At 47.2% G+C, this 17932-nt stretch overlaps 1 protein-coding gene across 23 annotated transcripts in view; it reads left to right on the top strand.

Moving 5' to 3' along the window:
- The window catches only part of MAP7D2 (MAP7 domain containing 2), a 97662-nt gene that overhangs the window by 28521 nt on the left and 51209 nt on the right, over nucleotides 1-17932 (top strand). For all 23 annotated transcript variants that reach the window (XM_070256749.1, XM_023634488.2, XM_070256742.1 and 20 more), the window contains exons 2-3: nucleotides 15131-15208; nucleotides 16344-16507. In XM_070256749.1, coding sequence (XP_070112850.1) covers nucleotides 15131-15208; nucleotides 16344-16507 — 242 coding nt within the window. The remainder of the gene's footprint in view (nucleotides 1-15130; nucleotides 15209-16343; nucleotides 16508-17932) is intronic.

Raw genomic sequence — 17932 nt, 5'->3', positions numbered from 1 at the left:
ACCAGCTGTTACCTGCTGGATTCTGTCCACAGTAGTTTCAAAGAGATGTTTCTAAGTTTCTTGTACTTTGTTGCTGAAAAAAAGCAAACAAGAAAAATCCTCTTTTTCCCCTGTGTCTCACCTTTCCAGATGTCCAAGGCCTTTCTGGGCCTTAATTCAGGATGGTGAGTTGGGGGCTTGCATTTTCGCAAGACACAGCCCTCAGTGCAAACAACTAGTTCCCCTGGTGTGCATCTCCTGAACTCGCTGCTGCCCAGCCACTGCAAGGGAATGCTGGCTGGGTTAGGCTTAGAGGTGGTGATGCCCAGCATTTATTGAGCAATGACTGCAGCAGGGAGTGTAGGCAGTGTTCTGAGCAGTGTACACACACACACACACACGCACTCTCACTCACTCACTCACTCTCCCACTCTCCCTCCCCCGCCCCCGCAGCTTCTCCCTTTCTCCCTCACCCCTTTCTTCTCTGTTGATGCTCCGTGATCTCTGTGGGAATGGAACCAAGGCTGTCTGGCTCCGGAGCTCTTGCTCCTAGACGCTGTACCCAGCTGCCTTCTCCGTACTTGCTGGGAGGTGGGAGGGCTTTTCAAGGGTCATTGTGTCTGCACATGGGAGCCTTACCCCTTGATTGAAGCCCTGCATCAGGTGAACCTCCAGATGCTCACCCAAAGCCCCATGTGTTGGAGCCTCTCCATCTCTAAAAGACCCTGAGGCCAAGTTCAGACACCTGTTCTTGTGTGTCCTGTCCATGGTAGAAACCTCTGCATTTGCTGTGCTGTCCATGTTCACTCCCTTTCCTGGTGCCAGTTCCCACTTCCCTATTTTTTTGCGATCACCCTTGATGAGACGGGTAGAGTCCAGATTCTTGTGGCTGCAGGCAGTTCTGGGATGACCAGAGATGCACAGAGCAGGGGAGTGGGGAGGTGGAGGAGAGATGATTGTGCACGGCGAAGAAGATTGGGAGGGCGGACCTCAGCACGGAGCCACCCAGTTACCTTGGCAAGCCCTGCACTGAGCTGTTGAAAGGTGGCAGAATATGCCACCCAAATATGCCTCTTTGGCATAAGGATTATTTTAAGCTGATTATTTTGAGAAACTACAGACACCAGAGAAGCTCTGAAAACAGTAGATGTTACCCTTTTGTAAGGAAAGTCTGCATTTATAAAGGAAATTTACATTAGAGGGGGCCTGTACCAGGAAGAAAGCTATTACCAGAGATCACTTTTTCACCTGACAGACTTATCTGCATAGCAGGACAACATTTGTGTCTTTTTCCCCAGCGTGTTGTATAACAGCTTTATTGGGATATAATTGACATACCATAAAATTCACCCATTTAAAGTATGTAGTTCAGTGGTTTTTAGTATATTTGCAGAGCAGTGCAACCATCATCATTATCTAATTTTAGTAGTTTTTTCACCCCAAAAAGTAACATGTACCCATTAGCAGTCACTCCCCATTTAACCCTTCCCCCAGCTCCTGGCTACCACCAATCTAATTTCTGCATCTATGGATTTGCCTGTTCTACACATTTCATATAGATGGAACCATACAATATATGGTCTTTGTGTCTGGCTTATTTCACTTAATGTAATATTTTCAAGATTCATCCATGTTGTAGCTTGTATTTCATTCCTTTTTATGGCTGAATTATATTCCATTTTATGGATCTACAGTAATTTGTTTACCCATTCATCGGATGGGCATTTGGACTGTTTCCACTTTTTTGTTATGAACAATGCTGTTGTGAACATTCATGTATAAGTTTTCGTGTGAACATATGTTTTCAGTTCTTTAGGTATATACCTAGAGTAGGATTTCTGGGTCGTATGGTAACTCTATGTTTAACTTTTGAGCAATTAGGGCACCCTTTGTTTAACAAACATTTTCTCTCCTCTCCTGTGAATTGCTCCCCCCTCCAACATCTTTCTTTTGTCTTTAGCTGAAGATGGTATTTAAGGTGATGGCTTGGGACATTTTGGAGGTTTTACTGGGAATCTCCCTATAGGCAGGAGGTATACATGTTAATAAACTTCCGTTTGTATTACACGGGATCCCAGCCAAGAACTCAGAAGGGCAGAGGGAAAATTATGTAGGTTTCATTTCACTAGCAAATCATGTTGTGAGTAGAGTATGCAGTGCATATTGGGTCCCTTTGAAAGGATACATACTTGCATTAAATTTCTTGTAGAAACACAGGAATCCAGGTAACTCCGCCCCCAGATGAGGAGTCACAGTGGGAGTTAAGTTTTGCGTCACAGTGCTCAGTAGGTAGGTAGTAGGTAATCAAGTTACATTTTTCTAGCCCTTTGTTGTCTTCTTTTTAGCTACCTTTGACTTTGTTCAGCTCACCTTCTAAGTAAGTTATCAGCCAGGCAGAGCAGGTCTTAGAATGGAAACTGTGACCTCTTAGAAGGCTGTGGGGGTTTTCCTGGGGGAATTTTGTGTGGTTCTTGGGAAGACAGATGTGGAGCTTATGATTCCATGGCCCGGGGCTCAGGGGCCCAGTGAGTGTCTGCCACAACTTGTTTGGTCTGTGTTCTCATCTATCATCAGGGAAAGGGAGCCAACTGTGAGTACTCCTGCTGCCAAGTGTTTTCACAAGGTCCCCCATAACCCTGGGAAGTAGGTAGTAACTTTCCTGCTTTACGGAAGAGGAGCCCGAAGCCCTAAGATGTGAAGCGGTTTACTCAAGGTCCCCTGACTGGGGTACTGTTGGGTAGGCCACAGGGATGGACCCAAGGAGAAGCCCCCAGGGCTGAGATTTTTGCGTGACTGAGGAGGTGATCCAATGGAGACAGTTTTACTGGTGGCTGTAGAAAGGGCCAGGCCATTTGGCACTTGGTAGCTGGGATCTGGGAGCTGGCTTGTTAGACCTCCTTATCTCCTGGTGCTCTTTAAGAGTCCTGCCGCTCAAGCCAGTCCCTGGGCCATTGCAATTGACTTCGGTTCCCACACTGGCCCTGGCGAGGCCTGTCTCCTGTCTCCCATGCTGCTCTTGGAGTCCGAGTCCCCTCACCTCTTCACAGGACCACAGTGAGGAGGATGTGGTTGCCCAGGAGAGCCAGGATTATTCTTTGCAGCCTTGGGCACTAATGACATTTGGCAGTTCAGCCAGCACTGAATTTTGCCTTTTCTATTTGTTGTTGCAGTTGATGTAACGTTAAAAATAGGTATCATACACTGAAATGCACACATTCTATTGGGTGGGTTTTGATAAAGGCCCAGGCCCCCCTCATTAGCATAATGGTCCTCTAATAGTGGAGGGCCCAGCCTGCCAGAGCTCCAGGCAGGAGCAGGAGTTCCTGAGATGCCTCACAGGTTGCCTGCTGGAGGCCTGGGGCAAGCTGAAGACATTACTGATTTGAAAGCAGAGTTTCAAAGTCGGGGGCATCAGGGACTAGTTTTAGACTGTAGTAGTAGCCGTGGTTGGGGATGGGGGTGATAATAATGATGCTGTTGAATGCTAATACTTTCTGAGAGCCTAATATGTCCTAGGCACTTGTATTTACATTCTCATTTAAGGGCAATATCTAAATCAGTAACCATGATGATACCGTTAGCTGATATTTATTAGGCATTTAATGTGTGCTAAGAGCTTTACATATAGTCTCCTTTAAGCTTCACATTACAACACAGGTACTATTATCCCTATTTAATGGGTAAGAAAACTAAGGCCTAGATGCTTCCCCAGTGGTCACACTTTTCAGTGCACGCTGAGCAGGGATTCAGTAAGACCCAGGCAGAGCCCATTTTCTCACCGTGCTCCTTTGTGCATCCCAGTAAGAATAGCTGCCAGTTTCTGGACACCTAGATCCCTAGGTCCATGCTCTTTCCTTTAGGTAGCCTTCCCTCTCGGTATTGAGTGGATGCCTGTCAGCTTGGCAGTCAGCCAGACTGGCCTTAAATCCAAGCTTTGCTACTTAGCAGCTATGACTTTGGACAGATTTATTAACTTCTCTGAGTCTCAGTTTCCTCCTCTGTAAAATGGGGGTACCTCCCACCTCCTAGGCTTATTGTGAAGGTTAAATGACATTGGTAGAGTGTAATGACTGGCAGGAAATGGGTGCTTCATAATGGTACCTTTAGAAAAAGACAAGCTAGCCCATGAATATGTGTACAGTTCCCAGAACTGGGCACAGTGGAATTTTCTAACTTGGCCCATTTTCATCTGGTTCTGGGGAGCTTATTTAAAGTGCTGGCACAGGGGCCAGCCCCTGGCCAAGTGGTTAAGTTCGTGTGCTCTGCTTCGGTGGCCGAGAGTTTCACTGGTTCAAATCCTGGGCGCATACATGGCACTGCTCATCAAGCCATGCTGAGGCGGCATCCCGCATGCCACAACTAGAGGGACCCACAACTAAAAATACACAGCTATGTACCAGGGGGCTTTGGGGAGAAAAAGGAAAAATAAAATCTTTAAAAATAAGTAAATAAATAAAAAAAATAAAGTGCTGGCACAGGAGTTCCTGGGATGGCCAGTTACATGTGTCTGAGTATAATTAGGCAGTTTACTGTTGAAATGGTGAAGAACAGCCTCATGATATACCGCTTTCACAATTAGCGTTTGTGAAATGTCATGTACGTATTATTTTTTTAGTAAGAAATTACTTGTCCTGCTAAAGATAGGATCCCTCTTCTACTGATTGACCAGAATGGGCATGTCTGCATGTGTAGACACAGTGATTGGTAATTGATACTCTTGGTAGAAGATGAAAAATCAGGGGGATATATACCTGTTCCTAGTGTAAATTTTATGGAAAAAGAGTGCTCACCCCAATTTTACCCTGGCAGTGTTGCATGCACTCTGTCTAATCGCCCCAGTTAAGAAAGGTAGCACAATTGGTTTTCAGGCATATGTGCAGAAGACCTCAGTGGTGGAAGAGGAAGAGCGACCAATAGGAACAGGCGGCCTAGAATAACAAACACGGAAGAGCTCCATTCATTGAGCTCCCACTGTGCGCTGGAAACAGTTCAGCAGTGCCTGTGATCTCTCATTTAATCCGCATGGCCTCCATTTTCTAGGAGAGGAGACTTCTCTGTTGTGCCTTCTTCCAGTCCGGAGGAGAGCCGTTCTCCTTGTTGTTTGACCTTGGTGTCAAAGTGCTGTGCTCTTAGGGATTATTTGGGCTTCATCCGATTCTACACTTAACAAAAGCTGGTCATTCTCTTAGCCGTGCAATTGCATCAGTAGCTCTGGGGATGGGCCAAGCAATCTGGTTTCAACACGCCCCCCAAGAGAGTCTTCTGATGTATGTTAAAGCTTGAGAATTGCCGGATTAGTGCTCCCTCCTCACTCCAGAAAGTTCTCAGGTAAGTTATTCAGCTATTGGGAGAAATGGCATCTTCCTAAGACACAAATTGCAGTTGAAGCCACCTAGTTCTGCTCTTATCAGAGACAGAAAATGGAATAGATGCCACTGAAGGGTCTCCATAATCCTGCGATTCCCCTGAGGTTAGTTCTACCCAGGTATTTGTTTCTAAAGTAAATATCCCAAATAAATACCAGAACTCCACATGGTAGCCAAAGAAATAGAATTCAGTATTTAAAAAGATTAACAGCAATTCAGATCTTCACTGGAGATTAGAAAAGTGTCAGAGGATTGAATTCTAACCTACAGCTCTTTGTCTATTCTTATTCCTCTGGCTCCCAACGGTACACACATACGCGCACACACACACACCCCACACCCCGACACCTGACAGTCTCAAAACCCTTCCCGCCTCAACTCTCAGCAGGATTCTCCCCAGAGGCAGCCCAACATGGCTTCCTAACTCCCTTGTCCCCCATCTCTCACTTCTCTTTTGCCCCCTCAGGCAGCTTCTGCTCCCCTTTCCAATGTTGATTAATCAAAGCTGATTCACTTCTTGCAGTCCTGCAGTCCTTTCTATCTACATTCTCCATCTGTGTAACAAAAGCCCAAGACCGGATCCCGCATATGGGATGGCCAGAATGGAGGAAACCAAGAGGATAAAGGCAGTTCTCTTTCTGGTGGAGGAAAGGGAGCAAACCCATCTCTCTGTCTTGAAGCAAGTAGAGGGTTGAATTGGGCCTCTGAGAGCCCTTACACCTGAAATTCCATGATTTGGGATTTTGACAGTGCTAATCATGCATTAAATTTACTTTTCAGAATGTCTTGTACATTGTACCCTGGTATAATTAAGCCCTGATTTTAACAGTGTTAAGGGTTGATTTATAAATATTCTCAGAGTGCCTTTAATGGATATGAATTTCATTTTGGAGAAAAATTAGGTTGCCAGATAAGAATCTTCTTTAACTGTTAGTGCTGTTGGATTTCGCCATAGTCCACTGCACTAAAGCAGTCATCCTGAGGTATGGATGAATGCTGACAGGACCTACTGGGAATTGAGATTTAGCTCCACAGTGAAAGAAATTTAAATGGAAAGTTTAGTGACCCTATGGGATTGTAATTGTTTTTGAGATTTTAATTGAAAAATGTGAGGCAGCCCTATGTGATGCTTTCTGAACAAAAACAATATATCCTCATGCAAAGATGAAAAAGCTTCCAGATTCTGTCAACTGGTTTTTCAGTTCCCCTGGTAGGATTGAAGTACAGTGAGATTTCAGGCTTTAACTGTTATTTTCTAGCATGTTTTTGTATATACCATTACCCCTGCCTGGAATTTCCACCTTCCTGCTCTTCATTGATGTGAATCTGATCCTGCCTCCTCTCCCCCAGGAGAGCAGCAGGGTCTGGGAGAAATCACAGTGGACTAAGGGTCAGAGAGATAATGAGAATCCTTCCACTTAATATGACATTGGGTGGGTCACTTGACTTTTTTGAGTCTCAGTTTCTTTTTCTTCTTCTTCTCCCCAAAGTCCCCCAGTACATAGTTGTATATTCTAGTTGTAGGTCCTTCTGGTTGTGGCATGTGGGATGCCGCCTCAGCATGGCTTGATGAGCGGTGTGATGTATGCACCCAGGATCCCAACCGGCAAAACCCTGGGCCGGAAGTGGAGCGCACGAAATTAACCACTTGGCTACAGGGCCAGCCCCTGAGTCTCCATTCTTTAATCTTAAAACAAAACCCCCCTAAAAATGGCCGCTAACATTTAATGAGCATTTATTCTAATGGAAAATTCTTCACACACATTTCATGTAATCACAATAACTTTATCACAACACTTTTATCATTTATTGGCAATTTTTTATCCCCTCCTCCCTTTTCTTTAACAAACAGCAGCAGACTTATTTTTCTCTCAACTTGCCAACATTCAATTTTGCTCCCCAGTGTTACAAAATATAACAACAAAGCTCTTGAGATTGTGTGGCGAAGCCACTTTACAGGGATATATATGACTTTTACACACTCAGATGAATCACATACATTTTTAAAAATGCTTTGTTGGATATTTGAGAGGAAATCATCATTTGGATATTTGAGAGGAAAAAGTAAAACCAGTAGGGGCTGGCCCCATGGCCAAGTGGTTAAATTTGCACACTCTGCTTCGGCGGCCCAGGGTTTCACCGGTTCGAATCCTGGGCACCGACATGGCACTGCTCATCAGGCCATGCTGAGGCGGCATCCCACGTGCCACAAGTAGAAGGACCCACAACTAAAAATACACCACTGTATACTGGGGGGCTTAGGGAGAAAAAGGAAAAATAAAATCTTTAAAAAAAAAAAAAGTGAGGCCAGTAACCTGGGAGACTTGGAAGAAGGCCAGAGATGAGCTTAACGAGGCCATGGATTTTAAACCCTGCTGTAGAACCCTCCCTAAAGTTTGAATGTTTTGGCTTTTTTCTTTGCAAAATTTTTCTATTGCAATATAATTCACATAACATTCACTATTTTGAAGTGTGTACCTCAGTGGGTTTTAGTACATTCACAGTGTTGTGCAACCATCACCACTGTTTAATAACAGAACATTTCCATCACCCTAGAAAGAAACCCTGCGCCCATTAGCAGTGCTTCGCAACTCCCCCATCATCCCTTTTATGCCTTTTTTATGACAATAATATTTCATTATATGGACGTACCATATTTTGTTTATCCAGTCAATAGTTGATGGACATTTGGGTTGTTTCCACTTTGTGGCTATTATGAATAATGCTGCTGTGAACATTCATATACAGGTTCCCCTCCTTTTTCACACATATCCATATTTTTTTTAAAAGATTTTATTTTTCCTTTTTCTCCCCAAAACCCTCTGGTACATAGTTGTATATTCTTCGTTGTGGGTCCTTCTAGTTGTGGCATGTGGGACGCTGCCTCAGCATGGCCTGATGAACGGTGCCATGTCCGCGCCCAGGATCCGAACCAGCAAAACCCTGGGCTGCTGCAGCAGAGCACGCAAACTTTACCACTCGGCCTCGGGTCGGCCCCTCACATATCCACATTTTATTGAGGAGTTTGCCCCCAGGGAACTGAGAGTGAGGGGAAAGGAGTGTGAGCCAGGGGAGGAAGGAGAGGACATAAAAGGTGCTCTGTCACCAAGCTGACCATGGCCTTACAGCCACACACAGCCGGGCACTTGGACCCACAGGCCATGTCCAGAGAGGGTATGAATCCGTCCGAGTGGGAGCAGTTCACTGGTAGAAAGAAGGGCAAACACTTCGTCTGTTGTTGCCTTCCTGTCTCCCAATCAGAGCGTACGCCATAGGGCCTTAACTCCTTTTTGCTCCAGGTCGTGGTTCCTGGCCTCTGTCGGCAGCCTCTGCAGGTCTGGCCTGGTCAATGTCAAGGTGCTGAGGTCGCTCCTTGTCAGCCAGTGCCACACCTGGGGGCTCCTCTGTCAAGGGCAGTGGGGGGCAGCTTCCAGGGTGTGGTGACTGAGGGAACTGCACAAGCCATCACTAGAACGGTTCCGCCCAAGAAGTGTGGCAGGTGGCCAAGGGCCAGGTCAGTGAGCTGGTGAGACTGAGCAGTCTCGGGTGGTATGTAATCTGGGTCTCATATCTGGGGTGATCATAAAGTGCTGCTTGTTTGCTTTTGGTTGATCAGTGGACTGGTTTTCTGGTTATATAGCTGTGTAACAAATGACACCAAAACTCAGCGGTGTAAAATGCTGCCTTCTTTCTCAGGGTTCTGTGTGCTGCCTAGGCTTGGCTGGGTGGTTCTCACTTGGTTCTCTCCTGGGGGCGATTGGAGGGCCAGGGTGGCACACTCTGCGGCTGGCAGTTGGTGCTGGCCTTCGGCTCAGAACTCGGCTGCAGCTGCGGATTGGAGCACTTCCGTGGGACTGGCCGTGTACCTCGGCCTTCTCACAGTGTGGTGATGCCTTCCGAGAGGGTGCGTCCCCAGAGCCAGCGTTGCATAGCCCTTTTCAGTATGGGAACTGTGGCTTCTAAAGTTTAATAAGTGGGTCAGGCCATACAGAGGCCACAGGAGTGATCATTCTTGTCCTGATGCTGTCACAGGATTGTGGGAAATTAGAAAACACCCACTCCAGGCCTGGCACACAGTAGGTGCTTGTGAACTCAGCATTTATTGAGTGCTTAATGTGTACAGAACACTGTGCTAGGCCCTTTGGGGGCTACAAGAAGAAATGGGACATGGGCCCTGCCCTTAAGAAGCTTATTTACTGGTAGATGGACTGGAAAGGGGGGCTGTGAGAGAGGGCCTATGGAGAGTGGAGCTTCCTGTGCTTGAGGACCATGAATGAGGGAGGGAAGGACCCCAATTCAAATGAAAGAGGGAAAAGGGCTGTGAGAAGCGGACCTCTGATGGAATTTAGAGGAAAGAGTCGTTTCAGCCTGGGGGTGGGGGGGGTATGGGGAGCAGCAAGGAAAGCTGCCCTCCTTTCTTTACCTTTGTATTCCTTGCACAACTCCAGGATAATGGGTAGAAGATGCTTTAAAATGTTACTTGTTTTTATAGACACTTCTGATACAAGGTTAAAATGCGCTACAAATAGGAGAGTTTCCGTCAGTGGGACATAATATTTATGGCCCGTTCGTTCAGCAGATGTTTGACTACCATGGGCAAGGTGCTGGGGATCCAGAGACGAGACAAGAGCTTGGAGGGCAAGGGGCAGATGCACAGGCCCAGGCGATAGCGCGCGGGGCTACGGCAAAGGTAAACGCTGCGGGGGGGCGGTGCAGGCAGGTGGCTGATCATTCCTTCTGCAGATGTGTTTTGGGGCCCACTCTGTGAGCCCCACACCCTGCTGCGCTCTGGACATTCAGAGAGGAGCCTCAGGCAGGGCCTTGCCCTGCCGAGTCAGCATAATCTACAACAACGGCTCTCCAAGAGTGGGTTCCGGACCAACAGCATCAGCCTCACCTGGGAGCTTGTTAGAAAGGCGGATCCTCTGGCTTGCCCCAGGCCCATCCGTCAGAAGCTCTGGAAGTGCCGCCCCGCCCTCTGGCTTCACAGGTGGTTCTGATGCATGCTCGAGTGGGAGGAGCTGGGACCGTTCTCAGGCCTGCTGCTGCACATTAGAATCACGTGGGAGCTTTTAAAGTGCCAAGGCCCTGGCCACACCTGAGCCAACTAGGTCAGCCTCTGGCAGGGAGGCGCAGGCATCTGTAACTTTGAAAGCTCCCCGGGTGAGGCCATTGTGTAGCCACAGGTGAGAACCATTGATCTCCTTGCGCTTAGACAGATCATCACAGCACAAACAGTGACTACGGAGGTGTGACTGCTTCAGTGCCTGTCAGTTCACAGAGGGGAGCGCACCCTGGAGGAGGGGGCTGGCTGACATTGCACTTGCTATTTGATGAGCTCTTCGTTCCTGGTTCCCTTTCTTTTTTTCTGGACATTACAGTTGCACGGATGTGAGTGTGATGTGATTGGAAAGAGTACTTTAAAATTCATTTGATGCAATTTTTAAAAGTCAAACACAGCTGGCTTCCCCTAAAAACTGTGTATTTCGATAATGGTTATTACCAGGACCATGAATAATTGACTAATATCAGCTCATTAATATTCAAGTGGGAGAGTGCCTCAGGCTAATAAAATTCATTTTAGAATTAGTTTTTAAAAATGCGTTGCTGCAGCCCAAGGATAACGGGAAGTTACTCCAAGCAAGAGCAAATCAGTGAAGTAGGAAATTTTATGCTGTTCTGTTAACGTAAAATAGTTGTTTGGCTGCCAGTACCCCTGGCTCATCTCATTTCCTGTAGGGATGAATTGCCCAGGAAAAGGCCTCCATTTCAGGGTGCACAGGACCTGAATTCTGTTGTCCTGGGAAGCATTACTGCATCAAGAATGGGGCAGAGGTGGTTCTGACATGGGTGCCCCTTGTCCTTCTCCTGGTTGGGACACTTCCAAGAAGGTGTCCCTTGCTCCTTCTTTTCTTTGAGTCCCTCCCAAGGCTTCACACTTGGGCCAGATTTTTTACAATTAAACTTCTATTTTGAGGTCACTGTAGAGTCACATGTAGTTGTGAGCAGTACTACAGAGAGATGCCATGTACCCTTCACCCGTTTCCCCCAGCAGTACGAACGTGCAGACTGTAGTCCACTGTCGCAGCCAGGATCTTGACACGGGGACAGTCAAGATAGAGAACATTTCCATCACCACAAGAACCCTTCATGATGCCTTTTATAGCCACCCACTTCCCTTCCATTCCTCTTCCCTACCCCTGGCAAGCACGGATCTGTTCTCCATCTGTTTTCATGGGGTTCAAAGATAAAATTGGGTCTCTGGTTTAATAAAAGAAAGACGTTAAGTGTACATATGTAAGACAAGGGACAAAGGATGATTGGGTAGGACAATGAAACACATTAGGATTTCGGGCCGTACAGAGAGGCTTCCTTTTGGAATGAAATCCGGCATTACCTCGAGTGTCCCGTGTCTTTAGAGGGGTCTCCTGATATTGTTGGTGTTCATGTGTTGAGGTCACTCGCCCTGGCTCTGGTAATCATAGTCCACCTCTGTTCCTCTGGCTGTGTTGCTGCAGTTGTAATAACTGGTCAAGCCCTTGGCCCCTAACAAATAGAGGCTGTCTGGTTTGTGCTCCACCCCATCTTTCCTCGGGCTAGGCCCAGGGCCTCTTGGCAGGGGCCCCTGGAGGGTCATCAAGAGTCATAAGATGGAAGTTGGAGATGTGAGATAAGTATTTGGCTTCTTTTCAAATAGATGTTCTGGAAATGTTTGCTTGACAAATCTTTTAATCAGGAGAGGCAGATGCTGTGTGGAGGTATGAGGCCCTTTCCCAGCCTTACTCACCCAGCAGAACTCAACCCTGATTGAACTCAGACATCTTCCTTATGCACGTGTCCCACAGCAACTAAATGTGAGGGGAGAGGATGATAGGAGTGAGCTGCCCAGCTTCTCATTCAGTGCTGTACAGCATGGTAAGCCAACTCATGTGGCAAGTACGTGCCTGAAATGGGCCCAGTGTGGCTGGAACTGAACTTTTGATTGCGTTTAATTTTGATGTGTTAAATTTAAATAGCCATACATGGCTCATGGCTGCCGTGTGACAGCACAGAGACTCCAGGTTGCCCACGTTGGGCTGTTTGAGTCACTTCATCCCCTTCAGTGGGGCCAAAGCAGAATTGCTTGGTACCGTTGCCCCTGGGGTCCTCTGGCTACCCTCCTTCCACACCAGCATCACCCTCTCTAAAACATGGTTGAACAAACATTTCTAAACTATCAGTTTGAAGAGGAAGCAAATAATTAGCCTGTCTGGGCAGTGGCCATAACTGTACCCAGCCAGCCAGTGCTTGGCCACAGTAGTGCTTACTTTTAGTACTTCTCTAATGAGTTAGACTCGTACTTCTCCTTTCCAAATGTGCAGGCTCATTCCTGGGACAAGAATGGGATTTGTTCCCTGCATGCGACCCTGTGTTACAGCTTTCATTCATGGGCACTCAAGATGGAGGGATTACGTTTTCTCTTTGCTGGAGAGCTGCATAGGAAAGCATTAATTAAGAGGATGAGTCCTGGAGTCAGGTTCTTGTGTTGGAATCTGGCTTCTCCACTTCCTGATGATGTGACCTCAGACAAGTTAATTAACCTCTCTGTGCCTCCCTTTCTGCACCTATAAGGTGAGGATCATAATAGTACCTCTGTCATCAAAGGGTGATTGGGCTCAGTAAATCCAGGCAGTGCCATTGGTCCATAGTAACTGCTCCTGTTATGACGAAGCAGGTGATGATGACTGAGAACATGATAATGGAAATTTTCTGGAAAGCAAATGATTTGAAGGTGTGACTCTTACAAGTGCCCACAAGGGGGCAACCTAAAATCATGCACGCCCCTGGAACAAGCAGCCTTCTGTTTGTAAAGCCTCAAGGTAATGTGGCCAGTTTCAAATATGCCTGACCCCTTTCCCCCAGTTTTTTTCTCTCTTCTGTTTGAAGAACACTTCATTGCTTCTCGGGCTGTACCTTAGATATGGGGCAGGCCCATTAACATCTGGAGGATGGACTGAGGTGCGGGTCCTGCTTAGGTGGATGGGTTGATGCAAGTGTCTGTCCAGGGGTCCTAGGCTTCTCTTGGTAGCTTTTCACATAGAACAAATTCTTAGTAATCAGATGCTTGAGGTAGAGACTAGAACCTGAAAGTGTTGAGAGAAAAGAGCAACGTTTTATCTCCCTGCTCCCCTTCCACTGGCTACATACCTGCCCTCGAGCATTGTCTGTGTACCTTGGGGCCACTGGGGTGGGGGCAGTGGCCTGAGCTGGGTGACCCAGAGATGCATAAGCCACCGCTTGGTTGTCTCAGTAGCCTCTCCCTCCCCTGGGGAGATTGAATTAGAGGAGAACTCAACAGCCAAGCAGAAGGAATTTAGGGTTCTGCCAACCGTGTGGGAGCACAGAGCATCATGGGGTCTGGGAAACCTTGGGGTCTTGAAGGTGGGTGGGGTTTAAACAGGTGCGGGGGGTGATGGGAAAAGGGGCAGTTTGAGCTGGAAGGTGCGTGGGAGATAGGGGCAGTGCGGAGGTCAAGTTGGGAAGAGAGTTGGGGTCAGGTTGTGGGGGCCAGCAATGATGAGCTGAGAAGTTGGGCCTTTAAATTCTTGATGGCGTTCATGTTGTTGGTAGTATCATAAGAGTTAGCTAGAAACAAACATGAGGAATGGCACTTGTAGTCTGGGTTGATTTTCTAGTACTTCTCTCTTAAGCTTTAATATCTCTGATACCTCCAGGCTGCAAAATCACATGCTTGTGGGGAATCGTGACAATCCACTGTTTGTCACGTCCATGCCCGTCTGCATTCCCAAGCCTCCGAGTCCCTCTCCTGGACGGCGGCAGAAAGCTCCCTGAAGGGGTGTGGGTTCCCGTGGTAGCAAAGCACACTCTGAAGTCCACATGTGTGACGCTACCAGAGAGGAGGCCCCGGAGCTGGCAAAGTGGATCTGGTGGTACTAACACTAAAGCCGGTTTTTCTAGAATGTTGAGCTGGAACACTGAATAAATAATACTTATGAATGACCAATTGTGACCAAGTGCAGTAAATTATTTCCAGTCCTAAAACGACCATAAAGATCATTTAGTCTTTGATTTAGGAGGCCCTTTAGGATCCTGTAGAAGATGAGTGGAGATGTGGAGCTCCTGGGAGTGTTTCCGACATTTGTGGGGAGAACTGCCATTTGTTCCATTTTATTTGTTGTGGATATTTAAATAACCAACAGGAGTATATTGTGTTTCTTCCTTGTGGTTCTAAAATGCTAAGATTGACATTGGAGCAAACTTAGCAGAATCAGAATCGAACTTGAGTGTTGTATTTCTCAGAGCTTACATGAGCTCACACGTATCCCTCGGCAGTTGGCTCCTTCTAGGAAGTAGGACGTTCACTCCCTGTAACAATCGTGCCCACTTTTGTGCTTCTCCCCTCCCCTGGGAGCCTGGGTGGGGGAGGCCTGGTGGACTTTTCTCTACACTGTCAGGTCTGTCTGTCATTTATTGCACTTTCTGACCCCTCCCAAGCCAGGCCTGGAGACAGAGGACTAAGGTTTGGTTCTCTGGGGCTGGTGTTGGGGCCACGACAGCACAGCTTGGTGGGTGAGTGTGGCAGCCGTGGCTGCCGCCCCTTGGCTCTCAGGGCTGGACCATGCGTGTAGTGGGGGGTGATAGATCTGGCCTTCACGGACGAATCAGTGGCAATGGGCAATGTGTGCATGTAGCCAGACCCAGGGTGCAGGCCCAGCAGCCCCGGGCACGCAGCGGATAGGGAAAGAGGGAAGGAGAAGTATTTCATTGTGTGTTCTCTCTTGTAGGCATGGATGGATTTTTAAAATCTGATGAGAGACAAAGGCTAGCTAAAGAAAGACGAGAAGAAAGAGAAAAATGTCTTGGTAAGTTGTGCGCTTTGGCTGTTTAGATCCAAGGGAGTGGAGATGTGATGATGTCTCTTGTAAAGATCCTTAGAAATTTGTGACTGAATGGGAAGAGAATTAGGACAATTGCCAGATGAATGTGAAGGACTGGGGGCGAACCCACTCTGCAACTGGCACGTTCACAATGTTACATAGTTCTCAGAACAGTGCATTTACTCACTTAGCAAACGTTGAACCTCTGCTGTGTTCTAGGCACTGTGCTAGGGGTTGTGGATACAATGGTGAAGAATGAGAAACAGTTGCTGTCCCTGCCCTCTCAGGTGTCCACTCACTCAGGCTCTCTCTGGGGCATCTAGAAGGACCGTCCTTGGGAGAACTGAGAAAATCAAAACTCAAGACATGTTTTGTGCTAGGATGGGGAACCTAGTTGAGAAAGGCTGTTTTGCCTCTTGCAGGCTCTGGACAGATAAGTACAGCACGTTCCCCACAGGCTGCTATGAGGTAGATAGATAGTGGTTTCCCCACGGAATTGAGACAAATGAGGAGCTTTAAGTTCTCCCTTGACTGCCTCCTGCTGGTCAGCTCAGGCATTGCATCCTCCAGGGAACCCTTCCCTGACTCAGCTAGATGGAGTTAAGGCCCCTCAGTAAATGTCCTGAGTGGAAGGCCATCCTTTTCATGTGTTTATGCCCTCACCTGGCTCAGTGTCTGGTGTGTGCTGCATGCACAGTTAAATTGTTTTGAACAAATGTTCTCTTACAGCTCTTGTTTCTCAACATGTATGGCTTAGCCATTGTGACAAGTCTGACTTAATGATAGCAGTAATAGTCATGGCTCCCATGTGTAGGGAGGGGCACTGACTGTGCACTTTCCGTGCATTGCCTCGTTCGATCTTCACAACACTGTGGTGTTGCAAACATGACTGTCCCCACTTTACAGAGGAGCAGACTGAAGCAGAGGTTGCGTGGTTACCATGCTCAGGCTCACCCAGCTAGTGGCAGAGGGGCCAGAACCCTTCATCTCGATGACCGTAGCCTAGGATCCCACCAGGCTCTTTTTTTGGTCTCACTCTTGCTTCTGCGTTTTTGGTCTTAATCCAAACGGTGTGGGGTGCTCTGATAATGACACCTCTCTTCCGCTTTCCTTCCCCCAGCTGCCCGGGAGCAGCAGATCCTGGAGAAACAGAAAAGAGCCAAGCTCCAGTACGAAAAGCAAATTGAGGAGCGATGGCGGAAACTGGAAGAGCAGCGGCAGCGGGAGGACCAGAAGAGGGCTGCTGTGGAAGAGAAGAGGAAGCAGAAGCTCCGGGAGGAGGAGGTAAGGTCTGGGAGCCCCAAGCCATCTCACTGGCCCCAGGGCTTGGTGTTCAGGGCATCTGGGTGTCCTGCCCAACTCAGGGGTCTGAGAGAGATGTGCTCCTAACCCTTCTCCCTGGTGGCTCACTGTGCCTTCTTTTAGCAGCAGGACAGGATATAGTGGAATCAGCACTAGGATAGGAATGAAGAGACTTATGCATTCAATTCAGGTGTTAATTTACTGTGTGACCTTGGACAAGCCAGTTGGCCTCTCTGGGCTTTGATTTGCTTGTCTCTGAGGTGAGAACGTTGGATTTGGCAATCTCCAAGGTCTCTTCCAGGCCTAACCTTCTCTGACTCTAAGATTTGGAGGGGATTGTGGATAGGGGCTGGGGGATTTAGACCTGGGGGTTATGCTGGGAGTCCATGGCTCCAGGGCAGACAAGAGGCTAGAGAAGGGCTGTGAGGGTAGAGGCTGACTTGATCCTGTTATTCACATTGAAAAATTGCAGTCTCACTTCAAGTACAAAGATACTAGTGTATTTAAATTTTAATGCAGTGCCTTGCTTTTTTCTCTCCAGTTACCTTTTAAAAAAGAAATGGAATGTAATTACCCCTACAGGGTCCTTTAATACTAAACTTTCAAAATATATTTAGAAAGCGTATTTGGGCTATAGATTTCTTAACAAGTATATTTTAAGAATGTAATCATAGCCTTGTATCAGGCGATGATCATTTTTTATTCATAAGGTAATAATGACTCGTCATTTAGTATGAACCATATAGAGGTTTGTTAATTGCCCACACTATAGGATACAGAGATGTATGTATAAATTCAGTATTTTTTTAAAGCTTTTTTTTTTTTTGAGGAAGATTAGCCCTGAGCTAACACCTGCTGCCAATCCTCCTCTTTTTTGCTGAGGAAGACTGGCCCTGAGCTAACATCCGTGCCCATCTTCCTCTACTTTTAATGTGGGACGCCTACCACAGCATGACTTTTGCCAAGTGGTGCCGTGTCCGCACCTGGGATGCGAACCGGTGAACCAAAGTGGAACGTGCGAACTTAACCACTGTGCCACCGGGCCGGCCCCAAATTCAGTATTTTTTTAAATTTCTGAATTGTTTATCACTATATATCTTTACCCCTCTTCTTTTTTTAATTTAAAAAGCATGAACATGCGCACACGCATGCACACACACAATTAGATCCATCTTTGCCCACGAAGCACTCATTTAAAGGATGCTTTCTTTGTTCTTAGGGAATGAACATCTAAGCAAGGGTCTTAGCCATGGTCCCCTGTTGCTGGCTGCAGTCTGATCACTTGGTGGCTTCATCTGCTCCTGGCGCAAATCCCAGCTCTGCCTCTAACAGCTAGTGGCCAGGGGCAAGTCACGTGGCCCCTCATCACCCTCTAACTCATTCTCCTCAGCCCAAAACAGGGGCTCA

The sequence above is a fragment of the Equus caballus genome, chromosome X, assembly GCF_041296265.1.
Source record: "Equus caballus isolate H_3958 breed thoroughbred chromosome X, TB-T2T, whole genome shotgun sequence".
Lineage (NCBI taxonomy): Eukaryota > Metazoa > Chordata > Mammalia > Perissodactyla > Equidae > Equus > Equus caballus.
This window is presented reverse-complemented; position numbering and strand designations above follow the sequence as displayed.